The 17,300-nt window shown below is 36.4% G+C and overlaps 1 protein-coding gene across 1 annotated transcript in view; it reads right to left on the bottom strand.

Moving 5' to 3' along the window:
• Positions 1-17,300, bottom strand: part of HCN1 (hyperpolarization activated cyclic nucleotide gated potassium channel 1) — a 391,500-nt gene that overhangs the window by 66,705 nt on the left and 307,495 nt on the right. The window contains exon 5 of the mRNA XM_032415216.1: positions 3,808-3,954. Coding sequence (XP_032271107.1) covers positions 3,808-3,954 — 147 coding nt within the window. The remainder of the gene's footprint in view (positions 1-3,807; positions 3,955-17,300) is intronic.

Here is a 17,300-nt window from a genome sequence, read left to right on the forward strand (position 1 = left end):
GGGAAGTGGAATATAAGCTTAGTCGAAAGGAGTGAAGATAGAGCAGCATGAGGAAAAGCAATGAGGCAATCAACAGCACTTTTCGTTTCCCCAGAAAATTACGAACAATTCCCTGTTGATGAAGTATTAATAGAAAAAAGTAAAGATTAAGGCAGAGCATGGAGTGTCTCATATGCATTGTCAAGAAAATTGGACTTTTTCCTGTAGGGGATGGGAGATCATGAGCAGGTTCTAGGAAGAAGAGAGGAGAATCGTCAAACTCGTGTTTTCTATCAATCTGTGTGATGGTATGCATTTGAGCTAACTGAGATCAAAGGCAGGGAGAACAGTTGTGAGAGCACTTCAGATGTTGAATTAAAAGATGCTGAGACCCTGAATTATGGTATTTGAAAATTTGAGGAAAAACATTGGTCATAATTTAGTGACTGAATAGTTGTAGGAAAGAAGGAAATTGGACATATGGTCTCATATGGCTGTGGATGGGTGTAGGGGGTAAAAATGAAAAGTGCATTTTTTCCAATGAAGATCAGAGTTAAGTTAATGTGTGGCAAGAGAAAGGGTAGTTAATAAAATACACACGATTAAGAAGATGTTCTTGTTACCCCGATTTTATACTACACTGTGCATTTTCAGCCCAGAGGAATGCTTCTCATTTAAGCATGCAACTTTAGGGCTTTTACACTCATTTTTATCCTGGCTTTCTCTATTCCCTCAATGACATTTTATGCTGGAATCCTAAAATTGCTGTGTTTCTTTTTTTTTTTTTTAAGATTTTATTTATTTATTTGACAGAAACAGAGAGTGAGCACAAGCAGGGGAAGTGGGAGAGGGAGAGGGAGAAGCAGGCTTCCTAGCAAGGAGCCTGATGCAGGCTCAATCCCAGGGTCCTGGGATCATGACCTGAGCTGAAGGCAGACGCTTAACCAACTGAGCCACCCAGGTGACCCTTTCCTGTTTCTTTGAAATATATTCTTAGTTTGATAGTGTCTTCCTGTCTTTTGATTTAGTCTTAATATCTGATACTGTCTCTTGGATTATATTTGTCTCCCTGCTATGGCTTCTCCTGTCCTGTCTTTGAACCGCTCTGGGCCCTTGAGAACCCAGCCTGGTTCCAGTGTCCTGACCTTCTGCCTTTCGGTGAAGGGGATTTGGATTTTTTTATTTATTATTATAATAATAATTATTATTATTATTTTAAAAAGGGAGAAAGTAGGGGAGAGAGGGGTAGAGAGAGAGAGACTCTTAAGCAGGCTCCACACTCAGCACAGAGCCCAAAGCAGGGCTCGATCTCACAACCCTGAGGTCACGACCGAAGCCAAAGTCAAGAGTCCTATGCTTAGTGGACTGAGACACCCATGCGCCCTAGGGGATTTAGATTTAAAACAAATTCTGTAATCCAACAAAGAGATAAAGCAAAGCATATTGATAGATTAAAAAAAAAAACCCATTATTTTATTTTTAAAAATACAACAAAAAATGAAGTTTGAATTGTGGTTCCCAAAGCAAAATAAATAAATAAATAAATAAATAAATGATATTCTTATTTGAGGTGTTTGTAAAGAAAATAAGCTAATCAACAGCAGATTTTTAGCTCCTTTATTGACAAACTCTTAACTGATAGTTTAAGGCTCAAAAAAATTACGAATACCTTTTAGGGGATGCAAAAGCTTAGGAATGGTTATAAATGGTAAAGACATTAGTTGCAATGAAAATATTTATTGAGCATTTAATATATGCTACATGTACTAGGAATTTCAAGAAAAATTTAAACTATAGGGGCGCCTGGGTGGCTCAGTCGTTAAGCGTCTGCCTTCGGCTCAGGTCATGATCCCAGGGTCCTGGGATCGAGCCCCGCGTCGGGCTCTCTGCTCCGCGGGAAGCCTGCTTCTCCCTCTCCCACTCCCCCTGCTTGTGTTCCCTATCTGGCTGTGTCTCTCTCTGTCAAATAAATAAAATCTTTAAAAAAAAAAAAAAAAAAAAAAGAAAAATTTAAACTATAAATGAGCCTTTGCTTTTGAGGAACTTTCAAGACAAAAGTGGAGAAAACAAATATGAAACACTAATGATAACAGAGACAGAATAGATAAGGAGCACACATGAGTTGCTGACTCAGTGCATTAGGGGTCAGAGAAAAGAGAAATGAAATCTATCCTGGAAAATAAAAAAAAAAGTTGTAAATAAAGAAATATTCGAACTAGATTTTGCTAACAGATGACAGACATTTCTGAAAAACATATGATGCAAGGTGAGAAATTATAATTGATTTTTGCAAAACAGCAAGTTGCACAGTTTGGCTCTAGGCCACTTTGGAACACGTAGAGCAGCAGGGAGAATAAAGCTGGAAATTTAGCTGAAATCAGAGCACAGAAGGGCTGGAATATGAGCCTAGGGAGGCTAAATTTGATTTAATTTTGTATGTAAAGAGTGAAAGTTTCTGAGCAGAGAAATGAGTAGCTCGTACATATGAAAAGAAAAAAAAAAAGATTAATCTGGCAATGATGTTTTAAATGGTAGTTAGAGAAAACAGCCCAGAGGCTGGAAGGCAAACTAAGGAGACAGTTCCGATTGTCCACATGAGAAGATTAAGGTCAGAGCAACGGTGGTGGGCAAGGAAACAAGGGCGCAGGTGTGGGACGGACTGCCACAGTGAACTGATGGCATTTGGTGATTGACTGGACGGGCAGAGCAGAAAAAGATTAAAAGAAAAAAGACTATAATTTTACATTCCAAATGATTTGAGAGAATGACTAAAACATTTACTGAGAGACTTCAAAGGAAAAATGGTTTAGTAATGGAAGATAATGACTGTATTACATAGCTTACTATATATGGAGTCGGGAAAATCATGTAGATTTTAAGAAAACAGCATTAATGGCAAGAACTTAAGAGTGCAATATTTACAGAATTAAGGTGCAAGAAGAAATAAATAAAAAAAAGAACAAATCCAGAAATGCAAAATGAAAAGCCTAAGGCTTAGTAATGGTTCAGTGCTAAGGAAGCCCAAAAAAGAGATTCAGGTTGTGTGTTTTGCTAACAGTTTAAAAGGACCACCAAGGGTTCAAAGACAAAGGCTTTTTGATGAGTAACAGATCATCGATAACTTTCAGGGAAACAACTACGGTAAAGAAGTGGAGATCAAACCACACATTGTAATGACTACACAGTAATCATTTGAGAAGGTTGGTAGTAAAAGAAAGAAGGGAAAGAAAAGCAGTGTGAGAAATATGAACAATCACGCCAATATTCTTTTGGTCTAGGAGTGACCAGAACATTCCCCGGGGGCAGAGAGAAGCCTTCTAGGGAGGGATGGAAAGAAGCTCCAAGGCAAACAGGTGAGTACTGACGTTGAAGTGTTTTAATGAGGAGATAGGACAAAATGAATTACTTGCAACAGGTCAGGTTAGTCTGTAATCAGGGTCTAAGGTCTAATAAATAGGTGAAATGAACATGGGAAGAGAGGAGAAATCAAAACGAAGATAAAGAAACAGTTCAGTAAACATGAGAGGATAGAGTGCAAGATATAGACAATGAGGACACATGAAGGAACTCTTATAACCACGGATATCGAAGATAAAACCGTTCTGACAATCATGAGTATAAGAACAATTATCCAGTACTTTTTTTTTTCAACAATTAAAAGTCTATATACGGGAGAACCTATGGGAGAATAAAGGTAAAAAAAGATGTGTTAACATTTAGTTCTGATTTTTCTTGAGTAGTATCATAACACGGGCTTGGAGATTTGCCATGAAAAGAGAAAATCGACCATGACCATGTACGATGGAGGTCAAGGACTCTAAATCTTACCTCTCTCAGAGGATCGTTGAGTTCACTGAGAATGTTTTCCTCGTCAAAGATTTTGCCTTGGTATCTGTGTTCATAGTAGTCGTGTATCTTCTGACGCATATCAGCTGGTAACTTATGGAAGGACATGTATTGCTCCACTTGCTTATACTGCAAGGAAAGGAAAAAGGAAATTGGAAAACACTGTTAGGCTGTATGAGAAATCATCATGTTACCTTGTTGTGCTCAATTCAATAATATTTGAATAACAGTAACAAAAAGAAGAAATCCTTTGACGGGAAGGAACTAATGGACAAGGAGGTAACGTACCTACTCTATGTCACATACCCTGCGAGGGATTTATTTAGGTAAACATTTCCTGTAGAGAACTGAGATGTGGAGGGGCATGAAAGGAGTTCAGAGTGAATTTAAGGTGTCACTCCAGAAAAGCTCAGTGACGAGACAGGAAAAAAATGTGATGTTATTTTTTTGGAATCTTTTTTTAGCTGTGTTCTAGAAGAAGTATCATGTTATGTTTGGCCCCTCATCCAGATATAGAATCTCCTAGGTTTGGGTAGAACAAATGGTTTTATCTTAGACCTTTTAGCAAAAGATCAGACCTAATTAAAATTTGAATTTAGTGACAGAGAGCTTGGCAGCTGTTTCCAAGTCATAGATACTCAAGCAACACAGATGGCCTGAAAAGTGTGAGAATATGTCACCCTTCAATTTAGGACTTAAAGAGTATCAGGGTGAGACTAGATCCACATAATTTTATAGCCAAAAGTTAACTTAGATGTTTAAATTCATTTAACCAAGTAGTTCTTAAACTTAATTGTTGATAAAACTTGGGTTGAAGTTGACTTTGGGAATGCAGATTTTTCAGGCTTAACTCCAGAGATTGATTCCCTTGATGTATCTGTTTTTGTGAATTTACACATACACTCATACACACACACACATACGCAATTTGAAAATAAATCCCTGGTATTCAAAAAGGAACATAGATATTAGCTGGGAACTTATTAGAAGAGAATTTCAGGTTTTACTCCAGACCTATGAAATCAGAGTCTACATCTTAAAAAAAGATTCTCAGATGACCTATACACATTTAAGTTTGAGAAACATTCCCTTGAAGTTGCAAATGCAGGTAGTCATGAGACCATACTTTGAAACAATTAATTAGAGCCTCCCAAATGAGTTTCATTGCATAGATGATAAAATTGAATACAAATAAAAAAGTAGGTAATAAAACTGGATAAACATACTGGAATAAGATTCTTCCCTTAAAAAAACACATTTGCTGTGTTTTGGAGAACACATGGATTTTTTTTTTTTTCCTCACATCTTTTTCTGATGACTTAGAGGTCTCCCAAATCCTTGTCCATAATTAGTGTATTTGTAATTGGTACTTGATAACACATACATCTAATCAGAAACAGCAACCTATTATATTTCTTCAACTTTTTGGACATACTTTCCTTTCACATAACATTCCTATTTTTAAGACATTCCCTTTTGGAGATTAGTATTCTTAAAGGAAATACAACTTTGTCATGAGACTTCTTTATTTGGTCACCAGACTGTCCCCCAAGTATTTAAAGCTTGCAGGCCTATATATATCTCTCTCTGAAGCAACTTGATTATGATTTAAGCATTTTATATTTAGACACCAATGCTTCCACTGTCACTTGTGTAAGTGGCTTCTAGCATGTACTTGAGAAGGATTGGTTAATTTTTCCTGAAGAGCTCAGAATCTGTATGCCTACCTAATCTTGGTAACCCACTTCTAGAGACCTGGGATTCAGTCTGCTTGACCCTCATGCAGCTGGTCCATAAGAAAGAAGTTTCAGTGACCTCTATAAGACTGCTGTGTAGGATAAAGTTGATTTGCAGCTGGACTGAAAAAGCTCTATCTTTATTTCTAGAGACATCCATGCATCTGATTTTTTTCTTTTAGCCAAAAAGAGGGCAGTGGGATATTTGATGTACTGTTTAGGGTCTGAGGCTCCACTGGGAACCCCAAGTTTAACTTTTGCACTAATGCTTTGCAGCTAGTCTATCTGGTTTGATTATTCTGGCTTGACTTTTTTTTTTTAATTTTTTTTTTTAAAGATTTTATTTATTTGCGAGAGAGAGAATGAGAGACAGAGAGCATGAGAGGGAGGAGGGTCAGAGGGAGAAGCAGACTCCCCGCCGAGCAGGGAGCCCGATGCGGGACTCGATCCCGGGACTCCAGGATCATGACCTGAGCTGAAGGCAGTCGCTTAACCAACTGAGCCACCCAGGCACCCCTGGCTTGACTATTTAAAGAGCTACTGAGAGCTTTGTTGCTGAGCTCCCCCCCAAACCAAGGCTCCTTGCACAGATTTTGGTGGATCAAGCCAGAAACTCAGCATGTTCCACATGCCTGAAGATTGAGCCCACGGGGAGCTCATGTTGGGGAAAGGTTCTTGGGCCTTTGATGCCATGGGTGCATTCTCTTTCTCCAAAGCCCTGTAATCCTTTGTCTTTAAACAAATGCCTCATACGAGTAAAGTCTGGTGAATCTTGTTAAATATTCAAACTTGGGAAAACAATAAAACAGCTTAAGAGCACAGGACTGCCACAGTTTTGACACTTACTGCATTGATGAAAGTCCTTTCAGTTCTGGACAAATAAAGGATTCAACTTTCTTCAGGACCAGTAGGGGTCAAGTAATCTCTGTTTACTCTTCTCAAAAAAACTGCTTGCCCAAACATTGCTTCGATTGGTGAGAATCTTTAACCTTAGCCAGGGTACTAAGCTCTAGATTTCTCTGTTCTTTGCATGCATTTCAGTGGGCATGGGAGGCAGCCTTAGAAGTTAGTAGTATTTCAATTCATTTTTACAAAATTTGTGCCTATGTGCAAGGGCCTACTCATCTAGAGAAACAAATAATCTGCTCAATGTCTATCTTGAATTAGAAAACTAATCCTTGATCAGCTAAATACAAATGTTACACATAAAGTTATTTTATTTTTATGGAAAGTTAGGATTGGTGGAATGTAGTTATTTTTCCTCATATGAATCATTTAATCCCTTTATACTTGAGTTTACTAATCTACAATAAGAGAGTGTTTCACCAAATGATCTTCTTTGTTCTTTCAGACTAAAGTTCTATGAATATTTCTTGTCATTTAATCATACTGAGTTCAATTTGATTTTTGAACCCGTATTACATATTTTACACATTAATCCATTTATAGTAATTATTGATCTACCAAATATTAACTGATTGCTGCATGCCAATGGTTCTCAAACTGCAGTTAAGGTGAAGATAAATCACCAGGATCACAGGGAAGCCTGTTAGAAATGCACATTGGAAGTTTTCACCCCAGACCCACAGAACCAGAAGTTCTAGCAGTCTGTGTTTTAAAAGGCCTTCCCTACATTAAAACATCAGAACTACTTCTATCTGCCAAGAACTGTGCTATCTTAGGGCATAAGGAAGCACTTTTGAGTGAGAGTAGGGGACAGAAAGGAAATTCAGTTTTGGTAAGTTAAGTTTAAGATGCCTATGGCACATCCTAATGCTTATATGTAGGTCAGGCACTTAGAAGAAAAAATATACACATAGTCAATGGCTAAGAGATCACTGAGGGATAATGTGTCAAATAAAGAGATTTAAAAAAAAAGTGGAACCTACATTTTAAAAGCAGTTGGAAATTGATCAAGTTAAGGGAACTGAGATTAGCCAGCCAGATGTGACAGAACCAAAAAACCTCGACTCAGAGCAAAGAAGAATAAAGTTTCAAGGGGCGGGAGGTACTCAAAAGAAGTATATTCTAAGAAAAGAGGTATTGCACCATAATCAGTGAATTTGGAAATTAGGTAATGATCTTTGTTAGAACACAACACTTACCGAAAACAGGAGCTACTTCTTTTTGTCTGTTTCCCTATACCTAACGAGACTTGAAAATAGACCTACCTGTGATGTGAAGAATGAAATAATAATTACTCTTTGAAAAACAACCTAGTGGTCGGTGGATAATGGAATAAACTAAGTGTTGGAAGCTAAATTTAAAAAAACGATAATATGGAAAAGTTTCTGTTAGTGGTTATACTATATGTGAAAGATGACTTGATACATTTAATAGTCACTGATGAAGAGACTTTTGAAAAACAAAGATGCAAATACAAGTATTTTTTGAATATATAAAATCAAAAGTTCATCCCATCAGATCTAAAGAGACTATTGGGGCGCCTGGGTGGCACAGTTGGTTACGCATCTGATTCTTCAGCTCAGGTCATGATCTCAGGGTCTCCGGCTCTGCACCCAGTACACTCTGCTTAGGACTCTCTCCCTCTCTCTCTCTCTGCGCCTCCCCCCTCTAAAATAAATAAAAACATCTTTAAAAATATTAGAAGAGACTATAACATCATTATCATTTAAAATTCTAATGTACTTTTATTTTCAAAATTTTCTGTGCAATTAAAATGATACATAAAAATATTGCATGAACATACTAAAAATGAGATCTAATATATATAATGAAGACAACATTCCATTATTAAACTCACTCCTCCCATGTTACCACTTTCAAAAGGTGTTTTGTCTATATTGCTAAGTAATATGCTTCTGTTTCTAATTCTTATGTGGATCAATTATAGGCAACATTTATTGACTTTTTGCCATGGAAAGGTGGTGTAGCCACTAACAGCCCCCCATATCTTCTCACCCTCTCTCTCATTCTGCAATTGTGTCACTAGTGTTAATTCTTCCCTCGGTCTCTTTTGTAACTTTACATAACATAATTATATCTTTATTTCTTGTTCAGAGAACTCTAGACAAGTTTACCAAATGAAATGTAACAAACTCATTCTTTCATTTCTATTTTTTAACTTTTGTCATCTCTACTTTTATAACATAAAGGTGGATTGTAATTTTGTACCTGAAATTGAACCTACCAAAGCGGTTATACAGTGTTTACCACATTGCCATTACTCTGTTTACCACAATGCCAAGTGCAGCATTTGATGACATTTCCTTTGGTTTTGTGGATTTTTAATGACTTTTATTTTTTGCACAAGAAATTTTTTTCCAGCATCCCTATCCTAGCTGATATCCAGTAGGATTTCCCTTTATAACATCTCTGGTTGGGTTCCCTATTCCCAGAGCCTATGTTTCTCTTTTGTTTATTTATTCATGTTGCTGGAGTCAATCCCCAAGGAAATCACTAAGAAACACTAAATGGGATATAGGTTTTTTGAATTTTTTCTTGTCTGAAAATATCTCTTAAACTCAATTGTTAAACTAACTACATGTAGAATTCTAGGTTCGAACTACTCTAGTTGGTTGTTGAACTTTTGCATTTGATCCTCTATACTGGATATGATCCATGTTTCTTATTATGTATTTCATATATTCCTTGTCTGCATTTCTCCCTACCTTTCCCTATATTCTCTACATTTTCTCTACATTCCCTTACGTTTCTCCTACATTCTTGAATAATCCCTGAAATTCTTAGAGACAATTTAATTCCAAATATCTTCTTTTTTAGATCTTTTATTTCCATAATTTTGTGTTCAGTTTAGAAATATACTACTAACATATGACTTAAAAAAACAATTTTAAGGCATACTTTCATTCCTGAAATGTTTAGGATGTCTAAATAGAGGTAAGTTTAAGTGTCTACTGTATTTAGCTTCAGTAAAGGTTTTGGTGACTTTGCTTTAAGTGGTTTCATTGGACTATGTATAAACATCAGGAATGGGGGTAATTCCAAACAGATTGCAATAACTTGAGAGTGAATGGAAGTAAGAAATGGAAATGAAAACAGCAAGTATAACTATGTCTCTGACCTGTTCTGATTAAGAGGGGAGAGCTAGAATCATAGCATGGTAAATGTAAGCAATTCTAATAAATCTAAAATAGAAGCTTTAATGACATTTATATTGTTTTTATATCTATGAATGATACCTTATCTGAAAACTGAATCACCCTATTTTATATCCCCTACAACTTCATCCCCAATTCTCAAGACCACCAAATCATATAAATTCTACTGCCAGAAGTTTCAATAATTTTCCATTTCCCTGTATCACCATTACTATCATTCTAGTCAAAGTAACTTAATCTCTCCTCTAAACTCATTCCCAACTTTCTAACTATATTCTCTGTATCTATTTGTGCATGCCTGACTGCAACTCTTATTCTTTTCCATAATCCAGACAGAAATCTTTTTAAAGTGCTAACCTTATTGTCACTCCTTTCCCTTAAGCCATTTAATGGCTTCCCATTGCTTTCAGGATCAAGGTCTGACTTCCTGGGCCTATTTGGCCTATTCCTGCTCTATCATATACATTTTCCCTTTGCTCACTATGCCCTGGTATATTACATTTCTTTAATATTCTTAAACTTACCCTAGTCTCTGGATGCTCACGCACTTTCTTCTATCTGGAATGCTGTCCCACCACATAATTTCCTGGCCAATTCCTATTCATTCTTTAACTTTCTTCCTCAAATCTCACTACATCAAGGAAATATTCTCTGACTCCTTGGTCACCTAAAGTCCTCTTGGTATACACTTAGAAAAAATGCTGAGTTTATGCCTTAGTTATTCTAAGAGCACCTGCAGTTACTTGTTAAGTGTCCGTCCTTGCCCGTCTTGTTCACCACCGAACCACTGAAGTGTTTGCACGTGAGTAGTCACCGATTGAAAATCTGGTTTGTTACATACTTTCTGAAAATTCTTTGGGTAAAGGAGACCAAGAATATGATCTCTGACTCTTTTGTGTTGTAATAATGGTATCAGTGGAGGAGGCCAGATAGGGAGAGTCTCCCACATGGATTGAAATTTTGGATTCGTATTTTATTATTACAAGTTGTTATTGTTTATTATTCAGAGGACATTTATTAAGTATGAGATTCTGCTTCTAGCCTATTGAAGGTAACCTGGATGAATCTGTTCTTTAAAGAATTGCAGTTTCTGTCTGAATCTGTGATATCAGGTTTTAAGTTAAACACAGCTATAAGTAGGAGTAAATTACTGATTAGAAAAGAGAAGCTGCCTTCTTATAATTCCAAAAATGTTTATAACAATTAGGAACACAGCAGAAGTTAATAAAAACACGTGCAAAGTATATGTATTCTATTTGAAAATAAGAAGAGTTTTCTTCATCACCAAGACAGTCCTGTGTACATCTGAAAAAGTAGATAATTTTCAGTTCTCCAAGCATGATTTTACATACTGAATGCTCCTGGAAGATAGGAATCAGAAGGTGTACTTTTCATTTTATTATAAAAGCAAATTCCATAAAAATGAAAAGTATCATGGTTATTCATAATTACTCATTAAATCAAATGTACCTCTCATTTTATGATTCTAACACCAGTCTTCAAATCTATGAAACACTCCATATAAGTAGTCAACTTTTTCTTGAAGTCTTTCTCTTAAGAAGCATTGAATGACTGTATAATGATGTTTTATAGTATCTCAGGACACTTTTTACAATGTAGCACATACCCAGAGCAGATTCTTAGCCTGTGGGATGTCTATGTGTAATTTAAGACTGTAATGATAGGGAGGAGCTAAGATGGTGGAGTAATACGAGGACTTTAGGCTTGCCTTGTCCCTTGAACACAACTAGATAATATCAAATCATTCTGAACACTCAAGAAATTGATCTGAGGACTGAAAACAAATTGCACAACGAGAGGGAGAGAAGAGGCTGCATCATGGAAGGTAGGAGGTGTGGAGACATGGTTTGGGGGAGAAACGGATCACAGATGTTGTGGAGGGGAAGGAACCCTGGTTACAGAGAAGGGAGGGAGGGAGGGAGAGAGAAAGAGGAGTGCACAAGGAAAACACTTCCCCAAAGTCACTGACTGGGAAAACAAGAAGGGCTAATTTTCGAGAGTTTTTACAACCAGTGGAACTCAAAAACTGGAGTTTTAGAGGTCCCATATATGGCAGGTGTAGAGTCTGGTGGGTGTTGCAGTGCTCCTATGGAGAAGGAGCGCAGATAGTCTGGGAGGGGGACAAACTGTGTGATCTTAGGATCCCCTGGGATGCAATGAGAGAGATGGGTCACCCGTCTTGGAGCACATCTGAGAGACGTGGCATTGCCTCTCTGGGGACAAAAAAGCTGGTGGGCGCCATTTCCCTTGCCCTCCCCTCAGCATAAATTAACTTCAATAAGCAGCACAGTGCCAACACTGGCAGCCTAAACCACTAACACCAAGTCCCTTTCCCCCTGTCCTCTGCGGGAGCTGTTTTTCGGGGGCAAGTGTGCCTGAGAACCAATGCAGTGAGCCCTGCCCCCAAAAGAGCACAAACCCACGTCAGGCATCACATCCACTGACCATAAAGTTCCAAAAATCTTCAGCTGTAGTGGAAATAACATCAGGTGTAGACCAGAGCACTCCTAGTTAAAACTTGCTACACTTTGGCCAAGGTCCAAGCACTCCCCACTGCAGGCAAAGAGAAACTCTACAGAGGACTGCTTGAGGGAAAGAGCAGACGAAACACAGTGGCAGAGTGCATACAGCATACACCAGAGACACTTCTGAAGTGCCAGGCCCTGGACAGTATATGACCTCTATTTTATAAAGCCATTACTCTCAGGAACAGAAAACATAACAGTTTTTCCTAACACAGAGAAAAAGACAGAGACCTAGACAAAATGCCAAGATGGAGGAATTCATCCCAAAAGAAAGAACATGAAAGGGTCATGACCAGGGATCAAATTGAAACTGATATAAGTAATATGCCTGATCCAAAATTTAAACCAACAATCATAAGGATACAGGCTGGTCTTGAGAAAAGCATAGAAGACACCAGGGAGTTCCTCACCACAGAGATAAAAAATCCTAAAAACTAGACAGGCCAAAATGAAAAATGCAAAAACCAGTATTCAAAACCAACAGAATGTAATGATCACAAGGATGGAAGAAGCAGAGGAATGAATCAGTTATATAGAAGTAAAAATTATGGAAAATAATGAAGCTGAAAAGAAGGAAAGAAAAATATTAGATCATGAATGTAGACATAGAGAACTCAGTGACTCCATAGAACATAATAACATTCGTATCATAGGAGTACCAGAAGAAGAAGGTAATGGGGGCAGAAAATTTATTTGAGGAAATTATAGCTGAAAACATCCATAATCTGGGGAAAGAAACAGACATCCAAATCCAGGAGGCACAGAGAACTCCCAACAAAATCAACAAAAGCAGGTGAACACCAAGACATATCTTAGGTAAGTTTGTAAAATATAGAGATAAAGAAAAAATTCTAGCATTTAAATTCATAGCATTTAAATATACTCACCTCTCCATTTAAAATAATAGTAATAATAATAAAAATAATAATAATATTATCTAACCCTTGGATATTACATATTATTTTCCAGGCATTCAACTAAATACTACTTATATTTACTCATTTAATCATCACAAAAATCTCAAAAGATTGCTACCAGTATCTTCACTTTACAGATTATGAAACTGAGGCACAGAGAATTTAAATAACTTGTGTAAAGTCACACAGCTAATTAATGTTGAAGCTATGTTTAGAACTGAGTCAATCTGGATCTATAGTCTGTGCTCTTATTCTCTACATGACAATCCTGTCTTCAAAAAATGACTCTCAACTGAGCACAAGTAGCCTTCCATCTACCACCTTATACTTTTCCTTTTCTTAACCATTTTTTTGAATGAGTAGTTTATATTCCTTATCTCACTGTACATTTCATTAAAATTGTAAACATTTAATTATAGCTTCTATTCCTTCTATTCCATGAATACTCCTCTTTATTTCCATGATTTTCCAATGATTGTCATGATACTTAGATACTTTGCAAAGATTTTTCTTATTTAGTATCTGAACAGTACTAAACATGAGGAACAGACACTATTAATGCAACATGCAACCCCTCTGCCCTTGTGAAATGGCCCCCCTCTCACCTCAACCGTACCTATGGTGGACAGTGCACCTCAGGCTTTCTGCCTCAGGGCTGAGAAGCTTAGAAAACTTGCTCCACTCAAAGTAGAGTTACATGGAAGTCTGGGGATAGGGAGGGGTGTACGTAACTCCTCCCAGGGCAACATTCAACCAAAAAGGGACTTGATTCTACAGATTATGGCCACACTTCCCATTCTTCAGAGAGAGAATTCTAAGGTATGTTTTACATGGTTTCTCAGAAGGTCCCAGTAGGACTAAGTCTCACCTGCCTACATTGGAAAACAATTCTAGTTGTTCATTGGCTTTCCCTTCTCCCCACTCACACTTCCTGCTTCACCATTCTGCCTCTTGGAATTACTCCCCAATAAATAATCTACCACCAAATCCTTTCCTTAGGTTCTAGCAGAAGAACTATTGATCCTTTCCTCTTAAATAAGACACCTTATCCCCTGGTTCTCCAGCTGTATATTCTAGCTCTCTTCTTTCCTTTCTGGCTGCTTTTTGCAGTCTTATTTGCTCGTGTCTCTTCTGTACATGTTGGTGTTTCCAAGACTATGCCCAAGGCCTTTTTTCTTCTCACCTTACATATTTTCCCTTAACAATCCTTCCCACTTGCATGACTTCAGTTATTGTCAATATACCACCAATCTCTAAGTCAATGGCTCTAGCAGGAAACTAATTCCTGATCTCCATATTCACATGGCCTTCTTCCCCTTAAGTATCTACTCTTAAAAAAAATGTTTCAAAAGCACATCAAAGACACTATGACCCAAATTGACATCATCCCCCTTCTTTCTCCACACCTTCTTTATCCAACCAGCAGCTATAGATCTGGCTTAAAGGACAACCATTTCTGTTTCCAACATATGTTTACCTTCATCCTCCACAAACTAACCATATGCTTTTGAAGTTAATTTTAAATATTATTTTCTCTAAGTATTTTTCTCTGATACCTGGCTCAAACTTTAATGTACACTAAAATAATATGGTGATCATGTTAACACAAAGATTCACATTCAGTATGTCGGGGTTGGAACTGAGATTTGGCATTTCTAACAATGTCCTCAATGATGCTTATCAGAAAATCACAGTAGTAAGAATCTAGATCAGATTAGTTGCTCCCATAACACCAAACCCATACCCTGGCTCTTTTCCCACTATCATAATTGCTTATTAAATTGTCTATAGTCTTTGCTAGCCTATAAGCTCCTTAAAGGCATGAGTATTCTCTACTAGACCAACTTAAGGTATCTTCTTACCATTGTATCTCTATTCTCTCTTTAATACAGTGACTCACATATAGTGGGTGCTTAATATTCACCGAATTGATTAGTTATATATGATCTAAAATACTCTTTTATTGGGAAAACTATATTATTTAGTCTTGATTGGGAACCAGATTTAAAGTACTTACTTGAAGTACTAGCAAAAATGCTGTTTTTCTTTGATAAAGTCAAATATATGTAAAACATTTATACTTTTAAACCTTTTTTTTAAAATTAATTCTAATGATACACTGGAGTGAAATATCAAATACCCATTCATTGTCACAAAATTGTCTAGTCATTTTTTTCCAAAGTAGGATAATATGCCTTATTTGAAGTAGTTGAAAGATTCATAACTTAGTTCATTAACTTTTAACTTAAATGATGTTATTTAATTTTCAGAAATTAGATGGTAAGGACAAAGTGTTCCCTAAACTATAAAGCCTGTTAGCCATAAATTTAGAAGTTACATTTCACACCAAGGTTAAATCTTATAGGCTACACATGATTGAAACTTTCAAAATAATAATGTGGGTTAATGTAAAGTAATAAAATAGTATAAATTTAAAAAATTAGATGCATTGATTGTTGCCACATCGTATGTCCTGTTTGTGTGTTTGTGTGTGCATACATGTAGGCTATGTTGTGTGTGTATGTAATTCTTCAATGAAAAGATGCAATTTAGATATGTTGGATCTCCACTGGGAAGATATATTCACTCCTTTCAATGAAGAGTTGAACAGTTCTTTTTTTTTTTTAAGATTGTATTTATTTATTTGAGAGAGAGAGACAGCATGAGCGGTGGGGAGGGGCAGAGGAAGAGGGAGAAGCAAATTCCTTGCTAAGCCGGGAGCCCAAGACGTGGGGCTCGATTCCACGACCCTGAGATCATGACCTGAGCAGAAAAGGTAGATGCTTAACCGACTGAGCCACCCAGGCGCCCCGAATAGTTCTTTTAATAGTGTATTTCCAATATCCTCTTTCTACCACCCTCAACTAGTTTTTTAAGCTGTTAGTGATGGATGATAAATTATTTACATAAGCCTTGTATAAGTGTATTAAAAAGATCAATAATTTGAAACTAAGGACATCATTTAAATATCACTAATATTCTTCTTCATTATTCCTGGTCAAAATATTTCTTAGCATTAGTAACAGCTTGATTTACTTTTGAAAGTCTCTCTAGTTTGTTTTTAACACAACTGTTTTTAATTCACTGTCCGTGGCTTTCCAAAATTAAAGCAACTGAATATCTGAGGATACAGAACAATTACTATGAGTAAATATCATCTGGAGAATAATTAAAAGAAGACAATGAATTAATGACTCACCAGCAAATTACCATGGAGAAGCAACATATTTGATGAAGAAAGGAATTTTTATAGTGCTTAAAATTTACATTCCTTTGGATTGATTTGTTTTTTAAAAGTGAGAAATTCTAACAAAAATATCATTCCGTCTGCACAAATTAAAAGCACATTTTTCTTTAAGTGCACAGTATTAAACAAGATTAAAATTGATGTCATTACAGTACTTATCAAGTTTGACATGAGGTGGTATTAAGAAGTAATGAAGCAGCACATGCATATATTAAACACAATCAGTCAAAATCCATGTTTCAGACGAGAGTACTGATCAGTTGTCAGTCTCATCACAGAACAATTTAAACATCTGTGTTAATCCAATGGGGAAGTTACATTATATAATTAATAAATAACCTCTGGTAAATACCTACCAGAGAATAAGGAGATGCTATTAGAAGAAAGTGCTAAGTATAGCACTATAGAATAGGAAAAAGCATAGAGGTCTTGTTTAAGCAAGACCAAGCTTTAGAAAAATGGTGAGTATTGGTAATTGATTTCAAAAGAAAATACACACACACGCAAACATACATATCTGTATGTTTGTATTTTGTGTTATATTCATATCAACATACAGAAATATGGATTTCTGAATATAACCTATATATGTAATACAAATTGAACAATAGTATTTGAACTGGAAATTATTTATTAATATCTATTGACATTGCTTCTTGAGTTTTATAGCAAACCAGCATCATATTGATTATGTATAATATTACCTAAAAAAGGAGACACTTTCAGAAAACTAGTTATGAAATTTAAAAAGAAAAGAATCCAAAGTCTCTCAACTCAAATATGATAAAAACTAGTAGTCACTGGTTGATCTAAAACATGACTGGCTTTCCAGAACCAAGCCAAATTCATAAGTTCCAAACTATGTTTCCTAAAGCCATGAGAAAAGACAATGACATCTAATCTAATTGGCATAAATTCAGAGGTGCCTTGTTAAAGTTAGAACCATT

Source organism: Phoca vitulina, unplaced genomic scaffold, assembly GCF_004348235.1.
Source record: "Phoca vitulina isolate PV1807 unplaced genomic scaffold, GSC_HSeal_1.0 scaffold17, whole genome shotgun sequence".
Taxonomy (NCBI): Eukaryota; Metazoa; Chordata; class Mammalia; order Carnivora; family Phocidae; genus Phoca; species Phoca vitulina.